This window comes from Chroicocephalus ridibundus, chromosome 1 (assembly GCF_963924245.1).
Source record: "Chroicocephalus ridibundus chromosome 1, bChrRid1.1, whole genome shotgun sequence".
Classification (NCBI taxonomy): Eukaryota; Metazoa; Chordata; class Aves; order Charadriiformes; family Laridae; genus Chroicocephalus; species Chroicocephalus ridibundus.
In genome coordinates this window covers 8014295-8032207 of record NC_086284.1, presented here as the reverse complement: position 1 = coordinate 8032207, position 17913 = coordinate 8014295, and the positions used below count along the sequence as shown (strand labels likewise).

At 45.8% G+C, this 17913-nt stretch overlaps 1 protein-coding gene across 1 annotated transcript in view; it reads right to left on the bottom strand.

Moving 5' to 3' along the window:
• Positions 1-11580: 11580 nt before the first annotated feature.
• Positions 11581-17913, bottom strand: part of MAP6 (microtubule associated protein 6) — a 49249-nt gene continuing 42916 nt past the window's right edge. Inside the window, exon 4 of the mRNA XM_063327221.1 lies at positions 11581-11742. Within this exon, the coding sequence (XP_063183291.1) occupies positions 11673-11742 (70 nt within the window). The 3' untranslated portion in view covers positions 11581-11672. The remainder of the gene's footprint in view (positions 11743-17913) is intronic.

Below are 17913 nucleotides of genomic sequence, written 5' to 3'. Positions count from 1 at the left end.
CATCTGTTGCCTGATGCTTCCGATGTGCCCGCATCCCCGTGCCACTGCCCAGATCTGTCTACTGAAAACAGCTCAGGAGCCCATCACCTCTTCCAAAAACCAAGTCCCGTCTGCACGGATGGACTCTTGGTTTGCTTCACATTAGCACTAAAATGAAATCCAAACCACATCTTGTTGGTTCATTGAACAACTCAGAGTTATAAATTGCAACTCATATATTTTTAAGCACGTTAATAACACCACATTCATCTGTCTGATTTCAAACAGTTTGCCTTTTTTTTTTTTCCTCCTTGGCTTATCAGTGAATTGTTTGAGGTGTCTCCTTCCTCTGCACAGAGAAACAAGGGATTCATCTCTGCACAGAGATGAGCCAAGAGGGACAATTCAGCCTGAGAAAACGTGGGTGATATCTAGGAGCTTTTCAGCAGAAGCCAGTAGGATATCTAAAATATTTTGTTTTGTAACACAGAAAAAGGACTGCATAGAGTCAAAACCTTCTCCACTCCATCTCCACAATTAGAAACGCTAAAAAACAATGGCAAAAAGGAAAGCAGGTACCTTGTATTATGCATAGCGGCAAAGAAGGAGAGAAAATGAATAAGAGAGGCTGAAGGCTGCAAGGAAAAATACATGATGACTGGGGAAAATACAGCAGAGAGATGATGAAATGGGAACGGAGGAATCCTATCAATGGGTTGGAGCTGGTCACTGAATTGAGATAGTCATACTCTTAGAAATACATGTTGGATACGATATTTCGCCAGCATGACAATGACCAAATATTTCTGTGTCATTAGCAAAAAAAAATGTTATTCAATGATACAAGGAATTGGCAGGTTTTAATCAGCAGATACCAGCTGGATGACGTGGCTGGTTTGAAATCTGTGGTTGCCTGTGGAGCTTTTGGGCAGAGGTCCACAGAGGCTGCTACAAGGCTTGACGCTCTTCGACATTTTTCTCAATGATCTGGAAATAAATATAAATTTACCACTGACATAACTCACAGACAACTTAAAGACAGCCAGCACAAAAAAAGTGATGAGTCACACAGAGCAGCCTGGATCGCTTGGGGCTGTACAGCCAAAATGCATGTTAATAAAGCCAAAAGCTAAGTCAGAGTCTGGGAAAATGTAGGACATTGTGGCCTGAGATACGCATGTTTCTTGGGAAGAAGGGTTCTTGGGGGTCACTGAGAGCAGGCAATCAGTGTGATCTTCTGAGGAAAAAGGGCTAGTGTCACCCTTTGAAAGGGGAAAGCATTGCCATTGAGAGAAGGTCCTAGAGATTCAGTGGGGCTGTTTATTTTCAGACATAATAAAGCAATGCATTTTTAAGTGTCAAGGGAGAAGAGCTTAGTGAGGTAAGTGTTGGCTTCCCCATCTCTTGGTGCAGCAGATCAAGATGAGATGCCCTCCTGGACGAGAAGGATTAACTCTGGGCTCTGTTCAGAGGATAACTGGGCAGGGTAGAAAAGTCTTGGCCATAGATCCTGCCCAGAGAGGGACCATCTGGCCACGCATCGTTTAGTGAGGATTGCAGAATCTTCCTATTCCTGCAAACCCACTAACCTATTTTTACTTCTGCATAACTGGAAAGCTGAACCACAAGCAAGGTTGCCCACACATCGCATTTCCTCCTTATGCAACTGTTCCAAAAACCAAGCCCTGTTGCACAAGGGAAAAGAAGGCTTGTCTTCTCCTGCCAAATACACCTCGTACTACATATTGGGCAGGATGAAGGAGGCTTGCTGCTACTAGCTCAGAAAATTGAGCTGAGGAATTTAACTGGTGTTAATTCAGCTTTGATGAATGAACTAAGACCTTTTTTTATGGCTCCATGTTTAATAGTTGGTCTGGGACACAACTGTCACATGCAGTGCCATCAACCGGATGGTGGCACCCATTTGCATGGAAGTATGGACCACAAAGGCTCCAGTTGGGCATAAGGCCTTGCAGGATTGGGCTCTTCTGGATGACCACATGGATAAGAAATACTCCAAGACTATTTAGAGGATGGATCCCCTCTTGGGAGAAAATTCTTTTGCCATTGTGGCCATTGCAATTACATCTAGGGGATGCGATGTCCTGTTAGGGACAGTGGAAGACACTGAGTTGCTGTATTGGATAAAACTGATCATCTTTCTAGTGTCCTAGTGATAATGGGGCCAGATCTGGAGAAATCAGAGAAGAGGCACCAAAAAACCTGAAAGGATAACAGGGACAACATAGGCTCGCAGAAGGTCTGGAGCCTTGTTCAGAAAACAGCCATGTTGAACCTTTCCTCATTTCATATTTGCCTACGGACAGGCTCAGTCTGTCCTTAAGAAGGAATGTATGTCCATTTTCCTGCACTGCCAGCCAGCAGGTCCTGCAGCAGAAATCTGATCAGAAGGTAATAGAACTGTGGGACGTGGTGGAGACAGAAATAAAGTGGTATGATTTCACAGAATCACAGCATGGCAGGGGTTGGAAGGGACCTCTGGAGATCATCCAGTCCAACCCCCCTGTGCCAGAGCAGGGTCACCTACAGCAGGTGGCACAGGAACGTGTCCAGGCGGGTTTGGAATGTCTCGAGAGACGGAGACTCCCCCACCTCTCTGGGCAGCCTGTGCCAGGGCTCTGCCACCCTCACAGGAAAGAAGTTCTTCCTCATGTTTAGGTGGAACTTCCTATGTTCAAGTTTGTGCCCATTACCTCTTGTCCTGTCGCTGGGCACCACTGAAAAGAGTCCAGCCCCATCCTCTTGCCACCTGCCCTTTAGATATTGATAATCATTGATGAGTTCCCCTCTCAGTCTTCTCTTCTCCAGTGTATTTAAGTCTCAGAATCAGTACAGCTGGGAGTGAAGTTGCCATGCAGAGCAATTTAGATGGGCTGGAGAAGGCCAGAACGTCAGGGTTCCAGTTCAGTAATGCAGATACCAATTCAGCCATAGATATTGGTAAGCAAACAGTGGCCAGGCCAGTAACAAGCACCCCCTCATAGGAATGGTCGATGAATACACAAGGTTGGATGTTTGCACCAGTGCAGAGATGTTATAAGGAGACAGATTTTTCCAATGATGTTGCTCGCTTTGCGTGCATATCTGAAATTATCTCACCGCGGGAGAAAGCTGGGGAGACTCCTTCTACCATGCATAACATGAAGTGACTTCAGCAGCTGAAGCGTGCAAGTGGGATGCTCAAATGTTGTAGATGAGCAGGGGTCTGCTGAAATTCGTGGGCGTATGGGCAAGGATCTTCTTCACCCTTTCAATCCAAAATGCAGATAGCTACACAGAGTATAGGGAAATTCATATACATATAGACAAGAGCTGGGTTGGTTATTTTCCCTCCCTCACTGGAAAACTAGCATTCTGTTTTTCTTTTGTTTTTAAGTGAAGGCTATGAGAGATTTCAGGCAGTTAGAAATCCAGCAAAGAACTGGATTTTTTGTGCTGGAAGAGAAGGTAACGCCCCTACTGTCTGTTATAACACCCTTAATGATTGATGTCTGCTGTTTCAGAGAAAACTGAAGGAAAACACTCTAGAAGGAACATTTCAAGAATAGCCTGTTATGAGGGGAAGTGGCTTTCCAACTTCCATCCTGAAACCTTTAAACACAGCCTTTTAAAATCCGGATTAAAATTAGAGCCCATATTTTCATGTCCATAGAGGTGTTTGTGAAGACTTTGAAGGTTTTGATCCCAAAGCCTGCCTGGGAAAAGGGGTGGACACTCTGGAGAGGGTGGATAGCTAAGGAGCGCCCAAGTTCTTCCCAAATTTCTTAGTGACACTTTGAAGTGCAGCTTTGGTTTAACCTTTTCCTTGCACTTTTCACTGGGAAATACAGCACATCATTACCATTATGCCTTGCAAACTAAGACAAATGAAAATGTCACTGAAATAATTATGAATAATATGGCTGTATCTCAACAGAAGCAGGAAATCCATTAGTCACCCATTTCTGAGCTGCTGGGTTGCTTTCAGGAGGGAGAAAACTGCACCTTTCTGAAGGCAGCGCTTACAAAATGTATTCCTTGAGATAAGACAAATGATGGACTGAAATACAGAGACATGTTATAGTTGCACTAGACACCTTGGGAAAGCGATTAATTCCTTTGGCTTTAGTTTTCTCGTTCCAAACGAGCAAAAAAACCCCCATTTTACTTTTCTACAGCATCAGGGCAGATGATCCAATATTGTGTTAATAACTACAGTCCTAGCATTGTTTGGGGCTGGTGTGTGCATGTATTAAATTTATATGCAAAGAATACACACTTTGCTATCATAGCAAGGCTTTTTTGTCCGTTTTTTGTGCAATCATTGGTGCAACGCAAACTTCACATAAGATATTACCAGACTTTTGCATATGGTTCTCCGGGGCACAGGATGCCAACATTGGAGATTCAACTCCCTGGACATTAGACATCTGAATATAAATTTAAATATTTGAGATGGTCACACCTGGCTCAGGTCTCTGGAATGCAGCTCATGGAAGCTGTTTTTATCATTTCCCTTAGGATGAGATGTGTTGTCTCCTGGAAGCGACCATTTCTGTTTCCAGGAGACTGGAGTGAACATCTCAGATGGTGAGGACTTTTTTGCTTGGATAAATCCCTCCTTGCAATTTCAAGCCTTCTGCCCTTCCCTTCTGCTGCATATTCCCTTCTTCTGGTTTAATAGAGGCATTTGTTGTAAACCTAGAAGAAGAATGTGAATAAAATAGGGCTTTTGGTGATTTTCTTACCTCCTGGTTGCATCTACTTGTACATGGGGGATGGAGACCATGGGGGATGGAGACCAAAGCCCACATGTTCAGTGGGGAAATGTGGGCTAGAGGGTAGAGTGCGTGGGAAAAGGCTATTTAAACACTTCCCCGAGGACCATTTTCAAAACTTATTTAGGAGCTTACAAGCCCCAGAAAGTAGTGGGATTAACACCTGAAGACCAGTGGAGATCTGAGCTCTGTTCATATGAGTATTGTGTCCAGCTCTGGAGTCCTCAGCACAGGAGAGACATGGAGCTGTTGGAGCAGGGCCAGAGGAGGCCCCGGAGATGCTGGGAGGGCTGGAGCCCCTCTGCTGGGAGGACAGGCTGAGAAAGCTGGGGGGCTTCAGCCTGGAGAAGAGAAGTCTCCGGGGAGACCTTATTGCAGCCTTTCAAGTGCTTAAAGGGGGCTTACAATAAAGATGGAGACAGACTTTTTAGCAGGGCCTCTAGTGATAGGACAAGGAGTAATGGTTTTAAACTGAAAGAGGGGAGATTTAGATGAGATATTGGGAAGAAATTCTTCACTGTGTGGGTGGTGAGCCCCTGGCCCAGGTTGCCCAGAGAAGCTCTGGCTGCCCCATCCCTGGAGGTGTTCAAGGCCAGGTTGGACGGGGCTTGGAGCAACCTGATGTAGTTGAAGATGTCCCTGCCCATGGCAGGGGTGCCTTCCAACCCAAAGCATTCAATGATTATATTCTACGATTCTATGACTTTGGAGCAAAAAAGACAATTGCATTTCATACAAATTTCCTATGAAAACCCATGAGGATTGTTACAGTTAAGCCTGATTTCTGGAGTACCTCCTTCTCCTTCTAAAATGCACCTACCCTAAATACCTTGCCATGAACTTTATTTGCATTTCATTAGCTTGCCTGGTTTTGAGAAAATTTCTGTTTTGTTACTGCTTTGGGTTTTGTTTCCTGGATTTATCATATTTCTGCTAGATATGAATGAATAACTGAGTTCTTCTTCTGTCACGACACCAACTCCCACTGGACGGTCATGGCTATCGTCAGTGCCCTGCGTGATACATTCAAGCTTAATACAAACATAGCTCACCCTTTGAAAAGCTGCTGTGCTGGGAGTTGTGATTGTGCAATTTCATAAATATATATTCATTGTTCTTCCTGAGGAAAGACGAGCAACAAATAGTTAATTAGAAATGAGCCACACAGAGGAGAGAGGAAAATCAATTATGTTTTCTTGAGCTGCTTTATTTAATGACTTCTATGAAGATTTAAATAATCACATGATGAATGCTGAAGAACCAGGCAAAAAAGAGTCGTTTCTTTCATGTTTACTTCCATGCAAAAATATTCTTTTATGTTTTTCTCCTAGGGGAATTCAGGAAATTATTTTTAAAGGAACATTTGTTTTTGCAGCTGCTAGACTCAGGTGGATTGATAAATATTTCTGCTTCCATTTGTTTAAAAAGATGTGATTACAGGGAAAAGCTTAAAGAGATGACTGGAGAATAAAGGATGAAAACAAAAAAAAATCCAATATCAGCTTTAATTTAATTATTTTTAATAACTTGTGAACTCTGGGTGCATGAGATAAAATGTTTAAATACTTGGGGATTTGGTACTTCTTTGAGGGAAGCCCTCCTGAGGGATGGGCTCCAGCTGCCTGGATCCAAGGCTGCGTTATTGCATTGTTTGGGATCACTGGGATCTGGCAGTTTGATTTTGTGGAATGTCAGGAAGGAGCAAGCTGCATCCCTTGGATCCTAGGTTTGACAGCCTCTACTGTCAAATCCTCTGCTGTGTTAACTCATCTGTATTCCTACAAAGCCAAGGTTCAAAGTAGTGTAAAGGTGTAAACACCAGGATTTGGCTCACGCACTTTCCTGTCATGTCATCTGAAAATTAAGAGGATTTTGGTTGTACCTTATAATTGGTTTTGCCTGTTAAAATACTGCACGTGTGCATTTGGCTCCTTAATTAACCCATCCTAGGCCACTGCAAGGGTCTGGACCAACAGCCTCTACTCAATTTGGTGCAGCAGTTGTGATCCTGAGAAAATGTCCTCTCAAATCCTTATTCTTCTTCCAATAAATGATAACGTGCTACCAACCTTGCCTTACTGGTATCCCTAGATCACCTTGACTACAGCAGCTCTCCCACCTCCATGAATTCATGATATGGTGTGGGTCATACGCCTCAGTTACATAGAATTGTAGAATCATAGAATGGTTCGGGCTGGAAGGGACCTTAAAGGTCATCCAGTTCCAACCCCCCTGCCCTGGGCAGCGACATCTTCCACTAGACCAGGTTGCTCAAAGCCCCATCCAGCCTGGTCTTGAACACCTCCAGGGATAGGGACTCAACGTCTTGTGATCCATTTTGGACCACAGTGGGGAAATTTGCAGCTCAGGGAAGGTAAGTAATGGAGCTTAAAGTTAGCTCTGAGACAAAAGTCCACCAGTGAGAGTATCACGATGGTTCATGTGAATCCTGATGTTTCACTCTACAGGCAAATAAAGGCAGGTCCATTCCTTTCCCTTCCCATCCAGACCCCAAACAATAGCATCTTCTCAGCTGTTTCAGCTTTCTCCTTCCCCTGGAACTTGTGGCTTATCTTGCACCAAAATACCATCCGGGGACAGTACCTTCCAGCCCCTCTCTGTTCCATTACCTCAACACGGAAAAGCCATTTCAGGATGGTGATTTCATTATACATCATTGATGGGGGATAAATTATTAAAGCTGATTCATAAAAAATGAAAGACATTTTACACAGAGAAGGAGTCCTAACAGTAACCTAGATATGTCACAAAAACTGATTGCCACCAAATAGGAAAACCTGCCCCTTGCAAGAGCAAAGAGGGGTAAACTATGAAAGATGCATGAGAGTAAAAGAAGAAATGAAGTGACTGGAATGACAGAGTGGGAGATAAACACATCAAGGTAATGGAAACAAAAGAGAAAAGACACTGGAGGAAAGGGGGAGTGAATAGAGGTTAAATAATTCAGGTCAGAATTTTTAAGAGGCTCGAAGAAACAAGGGAGCCTAAGTCATCTAGGAATCATTGTGGGGGGTTGAGGGGAGAAACAACCAAACCAACGTGCTATTCGCAGCATTAACAAGAGCTGTTGCATTTTCTGTGCCATTTGGACAGACCTTGGCTGGTGTAAATCAGTGAGGAGTCAATCCTCTGCTTTGCGGTATTTACAACCTTTGGAGGAAGTGGCCCATAAATCAGAAGGGCAAATCCAACACATACAATTCCAGCAGTTTTGGCCACTTTGCATCATGGATATTGTTGGCCTCAAATCCTAATTGAATCTCCCTTTGGTCCTCGATAGATCTGTCTGTGAGCCACTGAGCTCCTTCAGTCACTGCCTCGTTAAATGGAAATAACCCATCAGACAAGGGGTTTTGCAGCATTCATCCATGTTCATGCTGCCAGTGCCACTGGTGGGCAAAGCATCTCCTGTGAACTTTACGCATCTCCTCCACCCCGGGCAATGTTTTTTCCCTGAAAATCAGCAGAAGTCCTCAAAACTGTGAAGCCCGAGACCTACAAAGGTTAAAATCCAGTCTGAAACACCTTTCTGAACACTTTACTGTTCGTTTCCAGAACTGCTGCTCCTCTTCTCTAGGGGATGCATCCTCCCTGGACCAGTTTTATTACCCAGCGCCTGAAGGGGGGAACGGAAAACTTTGCTTCCTGCCTCTATCTCCCTCCATTGCATTTAATTTCTGATATGGAAATATTCCTTTTCTTTCCTTGCTCTAATGTCTGATCTCCTGTGTTGCACCTACGTTAGCCTTGGCTTTGCTTGCCTGGGGGATTCCTTTCTCAGCTTTGCAGATTTGCGCCGTGGCGGATACAAAGCACAGCCAAGGTTGTAAGGATGTACCGAGTACACTACAGATAAAAGCAGTCATGCAAAATTCAGCTGCATTGAATTAGTCTTGCTGGTGGGAGGATAATTCCTATTAATCACGTCTATTACAGTAATACCTCGGGATACGCGAAAGGCAGGCAGAGCAGTGAAAAGCACAAAATGAGGGAAACTCCCAGCCACAATCTAAAAAGAGAAGCACGGTGGGAAATTGTACACGATGTGCTGGGTGGGCAATATGACAGTTGGTAACTCGATTATTTTTGAGGGTAGGAGGAGCCCGAGTGGGACGCATTATGTAGAGGAAGAAAAGCTAAATGGAAAGAGAAGTGGAAGCAAGCAAGAGTCTGAGGAGAGCAGTTGACACCAGGAGGACGGGGAGGGAAATGTTAGCAATGGAGAGCAGAATCTGCCAGGATACAGAAATTGTTATTTTTTTCTTTCTTAATAAACAGTAAATATTCCAGCTTGTGGCAAAATGAAAATTTTGAGGAGGGTGAGATGCTGAGTTAAGTCAGAACACTGCATTTCTCTATGAAATGAAATTTGAATTGAATTTTTTTTTTTTTTGTCAGTCTGAAATACCGTACCCAGTCTGGTAGAAAAATACGTGGTTACTTACGAGTTACAAAAACGTTTTCTAACGTGGGAATCCTCTGCTTTGATTTGGGTTGGCGTTTAAATCAACTCTGCCATTTCAAAACCTACCTCTGTGAAATTTCACCTTCTTACTTTGGACACATTTCCCCACAGTTTCCACTGGTGAAATGAGACCTGGTGGCCTCTTGTTCCTGCTCTCACCTTGTGCTGAGCTGCTTCATGGAGCTGATGGAGGCGAAAAAATGTCTGTATTTTGGTAAACGTTAAGGTTGGCTTTTCTTCCCCTCCAAGCCAGCTCCCTGAAGATCAGATAATGATGGGAGAAAAAGCCTTTTTTCTCATGTTTTCCACCATGGATGTCCGGGTTTCTACAAATAATTGTGTATAGATAAGATACTTGGATGATTGGATCTATGCTGTCTTTTTTCCTGAGGTCCATCTGATTCAGAAACAAGTGATGGGCTCCAAGACATCAGAGAGCAACAGCCAGGTCCTGCTTCCCTGGGACACCAGCAGCTCCATGGATCTGGAGCAAAACCTTCTGCAGGCCACCGACGTCTGGCGCTGGAGCTTTGGACTGGGCTCCTCTCTAATAATTGTGCAATCATGGTAATTATACACACAAAAAAAAAGTTAATTACTTAATCGTGTGTAACAAGGACCCTTCAGCTACTGAGCGAGGCACACGCTCGGCGCAATTATTCACAGGCATGTAATCTACTTCCCTTTGTATTGAATATTTCATTAGTTGCTATTCACGTCTTCTCGGAGGTGCTTTGCAATGGTTCAGTGATTGGATTTACTCTCATTTCTTCTTGGCTTGTACAAATGTTGTCGCTACAAATATTCCTCTGTATTTCATCCCTTTAACAAGGAGGTTCTTTCCAACCTTCCCATTGCCAAAGAGAACTCACCACAATGTGAACTTCGGGAGCTTGAGGCAATTTTAGGCTCCTGCTTTGCCTTCAAGGTCCTTTGGGTGGATCCCCATGTTTTGTTCTGTGTCTGTAAGGCTCTTGGCACCCTTGGGATTTTGGCCATCACAGGGTGCCTTAGCAGTGGTACAACCTGGATAACAAATAGCAGTCGTAACCAAATGTCTCTGCAAGTGCAGGAGAAGGGATCTCCTAGAACATGCGTTCATTTTAAAATTGGAATCACTGGAAATTTAAAACTAGAACTCAAACCATTTAAATTTAAACCATTTAAAACTGGAATCACTCTTGATTTACTCCTGCATAGAACAGGAATCTGTATGGGAGGAGTGCTTATATAGGAGGTGTATCATGGACTTGCATTTTCACTTTGAAATATTTGAATGACTTCTCCAAGCCCAATGCAGTTTCCTTCTGAACTAGACCCAGCAAACAAGATCCTCTGGTTTTGGAGGGCTTTGGAGCTGCCATGCTCCGTGGAAGCTGCCCAGCTCTTCCCACCTCTGATGAAGCAGCTGCCTTGCATAATTAATTTGGGAAGGAAGAGCAGCCTTCTGCTTAAGGTTAGCACTTGAGGAAAGTAACGCACATCCCAGCTCTAACTGTTATAACAATTCAGCCTAAACCTAGAATTATTTATTGGACTGTGCTGGGCCAGTGCCTTGCTGGAACTGCAGTCTGGGTACTTCATCTATTTATCTATCTCTAGGCGACAGGCTGTAGAGCTGGACTGCATCTATCTCCCAACATGGGATGCATATGACTTATGGGCATAGGGAGCCCAGCCCAGAAAAGATGGGCATACAGAACAACCAGACCTGCGAACCCATGAACCAGCTACACTTCTCCTACAGCATTTCCAGTTTGTACTTTACAATTTTTCAAGGAAACATTTTTGGAAAATATGCTGATAAGAAATTTGACTAATTTGCCAGCAAGTTTTGGTGTCTTGTCCAGCATTTGCCCTAAATGGCAAATTGAAAAAATTGAATGTTAACAGCCTCAGAGAAGGTCTGAGATGTTCTTGGCTACAGCACAATGACAAGGGGATCTGCCAGATCTTGCACAAGGCGTGCTTCACCTGGCAACATCCCAATGCAAGATCCTGACAGTGGTTAAGAATTTATGGTGCACTAAATCTTGCAAGGATTTTTGAAAAGGGTTGCTGATCCTATCAACTAGACTCCTGGGATAATCCCTGAAATCCAGTATGGTATTTCCCTGAGTTACGGGTGTGATTCTGATCTCTCTGTAAACTAGAGAGACCACTGAAACCAAGTGCCATTTCACTGCTATGAATAAAGGGAGAATTGGACCCATTTTTCTTTCTCTGACTTTACTGATTATAAATCAAGGCACAGACATGCTAACTACATTACACAGATCCTGGTGACAGTAACTTCTCAGTGCTCGAGAGACAAGAGAAATTGTCATTCAACTCTGATCATCAGCTTTATTGTATGCCAGCCAGACGATACACATTTCATGCAGACTATACGTTTGCTCCAACCGCCGCTCAGAAGAAAGCGCTCGACTTCATGCGCGTTGGTCCTGCACTAAGGTACTTGGTTCTTGGTCTGTAGCACCAGTGGTTTTTTCAGGGGTCCTGGAAGCAGAGAAAGAGCATCATTGCAAAGCTGTCAGAGTGATTGGCTGCTGCCTAAAACCAAAATGCCACCCCCGAGTTGGAATTTGCCCCGTGACAAGTGGCTCTGCAGAGCGCTCCCCAAGCAGCCCGCATGTTTGGTATGTCCTCAGGCTGGTTGGTGAGCCTGGTCCTGGTCCAAAACCCATGGATGTCCACAAAATTAGGAGGGCTGGAGCTGTTGACTTTTTGACCAGCCCCTGGTTCAACTGGGACCAGGATCAGGCCCACCCACCAGCTATGAAAAATGCTTGCCAATTGATTATAACCTGCATCGAATGAGCACCTCGCTGTAAAATTGTCTCACGAAGAAGCAGTTTGTTTCCCTCAAGGCGGATCGTGAAAGCCCTATAACGCAGGGGAGCCAAGCTCTCGTGATGCCCAGGAAGGACCCGGTGCCTGTTAAAATGACTGCCAGGAAAGCAAGGCCAGCTAACACATGCTAACCCCCATGTGAGAGCTTCTCCTCCGCCCCTTCTCAATGCCCCCAGGAGACACCAGGAGGCGATGGTGGCACCAAGGCATTGGATGCCTGTCAGGATCAGCTCTGGGGACAGCTCTGTACCTGGGATAATCGTGGATGGGAGCATAAGAGAACAAAGCCTGGGAGGTAGGGTAGATGCTGTCAGGAGCTCTGGATGGGTGCTGGAGGAAAGGTCAGGTCTTGTTGAAGTGCAGAGGGAGAGATGGGGAAGGAAAGACCTGTAGGGAATGAGGGAATCAATCTTCATTAGGAGAGAGAAAAAGGAGGATCTCCAGGGATGAGGAGAGATGTGTGATGGATGGGGTGGGATCTGTGAGGCTGCAGAAAGCGGATGGAGAGGCAGGAGAAAACTGCTCAGCTTTAAAATGGGCAACTTTGCACAGCAGTTGCATTAAGGGGCTGTGGAGATCCCCCCTCGTCCACCAGCCAAATGTTGTCTTTGTGTAGGGAATGGTTCCAGCCTTCAGGTTGAAGGAGAGAAGGAGAGGTTGGCATCACAGCCAGGAGAACAGGTATTAGTTACCACCTCCTTGGTTCATGAAACCAGCTGAACCTGGACAAATGAGTCTAACCATCCCTGCATGAGATGCTCATGGGGCAGGACCACGTGAAGAGCCCTGGCAGGACAGCTCTTGCTCATATACTCACCCTCGTCCTGCCCTTCGTGCTTACAGTGAAGAGACGTTTGCTGCCAGAAGCTGTTGGCAGAGGTCAGTGAGGACTTTCCTTACCCAGTGTCCCCAGTGTAGGAAAACTGCTGAGTCCTTCCAACCTACCAGTTCCTATGGGAATGAGGTGAGCCCAGCATCATATATCAAGGGATTAGGGGAAAATGCAGGGTGGATCCTCTTTGGAAAGATGTCCCACTGTCAGTACAGACCAGGTCCATACTGCTGATGCTTAGACATCTGCTAGGACAGGACCAATTGCCTGGTCTCTGGAGAAGGCTGGAGGTGCCTGTACACACTTTCCAGTTCAGAGCGCGCCCGAGGGCACTTGCACGTGCAAGCTGGGCAGGTTGAAGTTGCCAGCAGCTACTCCAGATGCCAAACCATCCCTTGTAAGCACGTCTTCACATCTGATCTAGGAAGGGAGGATGGAGTAACTATGGGGTCTGAGCTCCGGTCTTCCTATGCCAGTGCCTATGTGACGATCCAGGTTGTAGGTAGGAACAACACCAGACTAATCCCAACTCTTCCTTGGTCTCCAACCCTGCTCTTGTTGCTGCCCTGCATTCCAGAACAGAGCTTGAAAGCCAAAAATCCTCTCTCCCTGGAGCAACATAAACTGTTTGAAATCACTCTCCATCAATGTTCCCCTTACACCCTGTGAGAGTCACCAGGAGAAGTCACCCTTCCTAGCAGCCCCAGTGTAGTAGCTCTCTGTTGAGGCAGCCAAGAAAGCTGGTGCATGCACTGCATGTTTGCATGGTGGATACCTCTTCATTTTAATCCCTTGGCTCTTTTCTCATGAGTGTGTGCATCCTTCAGCAAGACCCAGCTTCCTGGAGGACAAAGAGGCTCTGTCCCATCCCCATCCCCTGGCTTCCTCTTTGTTTGCATTGAATACAGATAATTGTGTGATTGTCCTTCCCAGTAAAAATCATTGCAAACCTGTTTTAAACTGGAAGGAATGCGAGGGGGAGTTAATTACGTTATTCTCCTCAGGAATTGGCATCCAGGGACAACACAGCCCCTCCCTAGGAGGAGATCAGCTGCTCTCTGCAGGGCTGCACAGCATGGTCTGGCCCTGGATATCAACCTTGGGAAGAGTGAACTGGGAGGGGGCAAATCGGAAGGTTGAAAGGAAAGCCTGATCCTGAAACATAGCAAGTCCTAACACACAAGCAGCAACACTTACAAATGAGCTCTGTCTTAGCCAAGCGAGGAAAGAATTCGGAGATCTTTGCCCTCATGAGGGCTGCAGGTGACACACTGCTGGGTTAGTTATGTGATGTGACAAGGTGAGAAATGCAGAAGAGATGAATTGGAGGTGACACATCATTACTCAGGTTAAATCTGAGAGAGAGATGCAGAAAGAGCATGAAATTCAGGAGAGGTTCGTTTCCCAGAGGGAGCATGAGGTGTCTGGAAGTAACCAATAGATGACTACCACGAGCACACGTAGCACAGTCTCCTCTTCACTGGTCCTGGTGTAATCACAGGGAGCTGGAATCTTGTGACTGGGGTATAAACTTGTCTCTGACGATAAGGGGCTCCAGCAACATTATCTTGTTCTTCACAGATGTGGAGGACATTCTCACAGCTCATTTCTGTTCCTCTGTGGATTCAGGTCTTGATGTTTTGGTGGACACATATCAGAAAGAGATGATGACATTTATCCTCTTCTACAAAATTATCTTCATTCAAAGCAGTTTAACTATTTGGGAGCTGTTATGAGTCTGTACAGACAGACACAGCTCCAGGCACATAGAAAATGAAAAGTTGCCTTCAAGAGCACCTAAAAGCAGCAGGAATCCTTTACTGGTGGCTCAGAAATAACAAAATAGCCCCAGGCACATATGAAGTTTGGTGCCGAAGGGACATTTTTTATAAAGAACCATGAGAAATCTGTCCTTTCTTTCCCAGAGAATTCAGGTGAGGAGATGACTCTCCTCTGTGGAGGAACTGACTTTTTGGCTAGAGCCCTCACCCAGGACACTGGCAGGTTCATGTTCCTCAGAAAATACAAACTCATTGATTCCTGTGCAAATGCAATTAACAATTAGGTTGTAAGATACAGCAAGTCACTTCTCTCTGCTGAACACTTTATTGTCCTTTGTGCACTGAAGTTTGTTGTCCTTGATAACAGTGACAAAAATACAAGTCTTCTTTTGTCCTGAAAAATGGCCTTAACGTTGTACTTAATAACTGGTCTTATTTACATTCCTTGGAAAAGGCAACAGCATCAAATAGTGGAGATAACATTGTAAGTTACAGCAGGGAAATGAAGAATTTCAGCAAGCAGAGGGGTTTCTATGGCTTACATAGGTTAGGTGGGTGCTGGAAATGTGCACCAGTTTGGGGCCAGCAAAGGCTGAAGGAGAAGAAAGTGTCTTCTTGTGAAACCTGACCTGAGGTAGGTGTGAGGTGAGCAACAAGGAGCTCAGTGCTTCAGAGTTTAAACAACTGCCCACCTCCAAAGCAGCAGATGCACAAGCACTTACAAAGCTCTGCTAGCAATTCAGATGTTAGAAGACTTCAATGTACCTGAAAGGGCAGCTAGGGACCCCAGTGGCATGCAGGAATATTGACTATTCAGCCCCTAGAACTGTGCAGCTGAGATTTTTGGCTGCTGTTTTAGGTTGTTCTAGAGCTTTTTCACTCTTGGAGTCTAGAGTTTGTAGGAGGAGGCAGCAGGACTGTGAAAGCATGGCAGGTGGGAGCAGGTCATGGTGACACATGTTAAAGGATGCAGGGCATTACCTACACCAAGGGATCCTCTCTCCCGCTGCATCTTTCCAGTATCTAGAAATCCCTAGAGCCTGGAGATGTCAAGCACAACCCAGCTAAAGGTCTCCCTTGTCCTAGGTGAAATCTCCAGGCTCCTCACTGAGAAGGACTGGACCTCCCCACACATGTTGTCTCTTGCACAGCACCACTGAACGAAGCCCAGGGGGCTGAGACTGCTTGATTCTTCTCCCATCCATGTCCACAAAACAGCTTCAGTTTGGCTTTGAGTTTGGTCTTCAGACCTAACTTCTGCAGATGGCCCATGAAACCAGACTGGTGGCCATGCTGTGAGCTCAGCTCCTCACTCAGTATGATAAAGGGTCTCCTTTGCTTTCTGGCAGGGTGATGTCACACTACCTGCAGTGAGGGTCACAGTAAAAGTAGAACTGAGCTGCTCCTGCATCTTTCCATGGGTGTGTGGAACAGCTGGGAAGAAGGACCATCTCCATGTGCACACATAGCTCCAGCCAGCACAGACCAAAATAGCACATTCAGGCAATAAATTAGGACAAGGAGGGAGCAAGGAGCCACCTGGGACTTAGTCACAATTGGATCCCAGCTGTACTCACAGGTTGAAGGGACCACGGGCAGGTTTAGTCCTAGCCTGGGATGGAGGAAGAAGATGTTCAGGGCACTTTCTGAACAACAAGAAGCCTCCCGGGCATCCATCTCTGAAACTTGTCCTTCTGCTAAGCCAGCTTCTGCTTCTTCCCCTGAGAGGTGCATCTGCTTGGATTTCCACTGACACACTTCTGCCCACTGTTTTCAGTATTGTGCTGGGAAATACAGTTCTTTTAACATCAGCTGCTTCTGCTCTGGGCTACAAGATTTCTCCTTCATTCTCCTCAATTGCTGTGTTTGTTGAGCCACCTGCCAGCCCAGGACATCTCTGCAGGAAGCTGGAGAAAGGCCAAACTCTTTATCAGATGCACCAGAATTGCAAAGGACTGAAGGTCATGCAGCTCGGAATATGTCAGGCTCCTACATAGACAACAAAGCTTGTCTCTGTGGCTGTAAAAAAGAAAGGAAGGTACCAGGGAACAAAAACATGACCAGAGTCACCCCAAAAGACTACAGACAGAGCTGTGGCAGCAAGACTGACTGCTGAACTGGCCACGAGGACAGACACACGGTGCACTTGCAGACACATCTACTGAAGCCACACCAAGAAACGAGAGAGAAAAAGGGCCGTGAGGTATTGTTTATTCTAAGCAGTGAGCGTCATCGCACAGTACAGGCAAAGAAAAAGGTTTACAGTCCAAGAGAGACAGGACACGAGACAGTAACTTGGGGAGGATGGGAAGGAGAACATCCCTGGTGGAGCTGGGTATTTAGGATGACGTGGAGGGGAAAGGTGGGGTGGTGGAAGAAAGCACAGGATTGGAGAAGCAGCTGAGGGACAGACATGGAAAAGGTGGCAGGGAAGATGCAGGGACAATGATTTTGAAGGCAAGAAGGAACAGCAGCATGGTGGGGAGATGGGGTCTGATGGGGTGGTGAGGGCATTGAAGACTGCATGGGAAGGAGCCAACAAGGACAGAGAAGTCTGATCAGCAATGAGACTTGGGGAGAGGGAAGGGAGCAGAGGCAACGGGGGCAAGGACATCCACAGCCCTGTGACCCCAAAGCATTATCTATTTCATTAAATTAAAGGTGCCTTGGTGGCTCTTGTCCCTGCTGATAAATCTCTTAGCTCTAAACAAAGTGGCCACAGCTGAACTGGTCCTCAGCTGGGTATTAAACCCTGAACCAGGCCAAGGAGCAGGTCAGTCAAACAACCAGGGACCAGTCTCAGGATTTCCCTATCTTGGCCGCTGGGTACTGGCACCATCAAGTGCTCCTGGGTGCTGTTTAACTGATGAGGACAGACCCATCTGCCACAGCCATCGCGTGGTGAGATCCCCTCCATCACATGCCATGCAGGGTGCTCCTCACCCTCTGCTGTGACCAGACCCCTCTCAGAGCCAGGTAGGCCACTTCTTGGGGTCTCTGGTTCCCCAAGAAGATATGGAAGGACCCAGCTTTGCTTGGGTCTTTGAGGTCGCTTCATGTCTCAGGCTAGGCTGGGGTGGGAGGTGGGCAGATGACAAGAAGGAGATTTCAGAAATGTTTGCCCCTTTCCATCTCTCACACCGTTGAACGCTTATTATTCCTCAGTGCTGTCACATATCACTAAGATCTGTCACTACTCCTCAT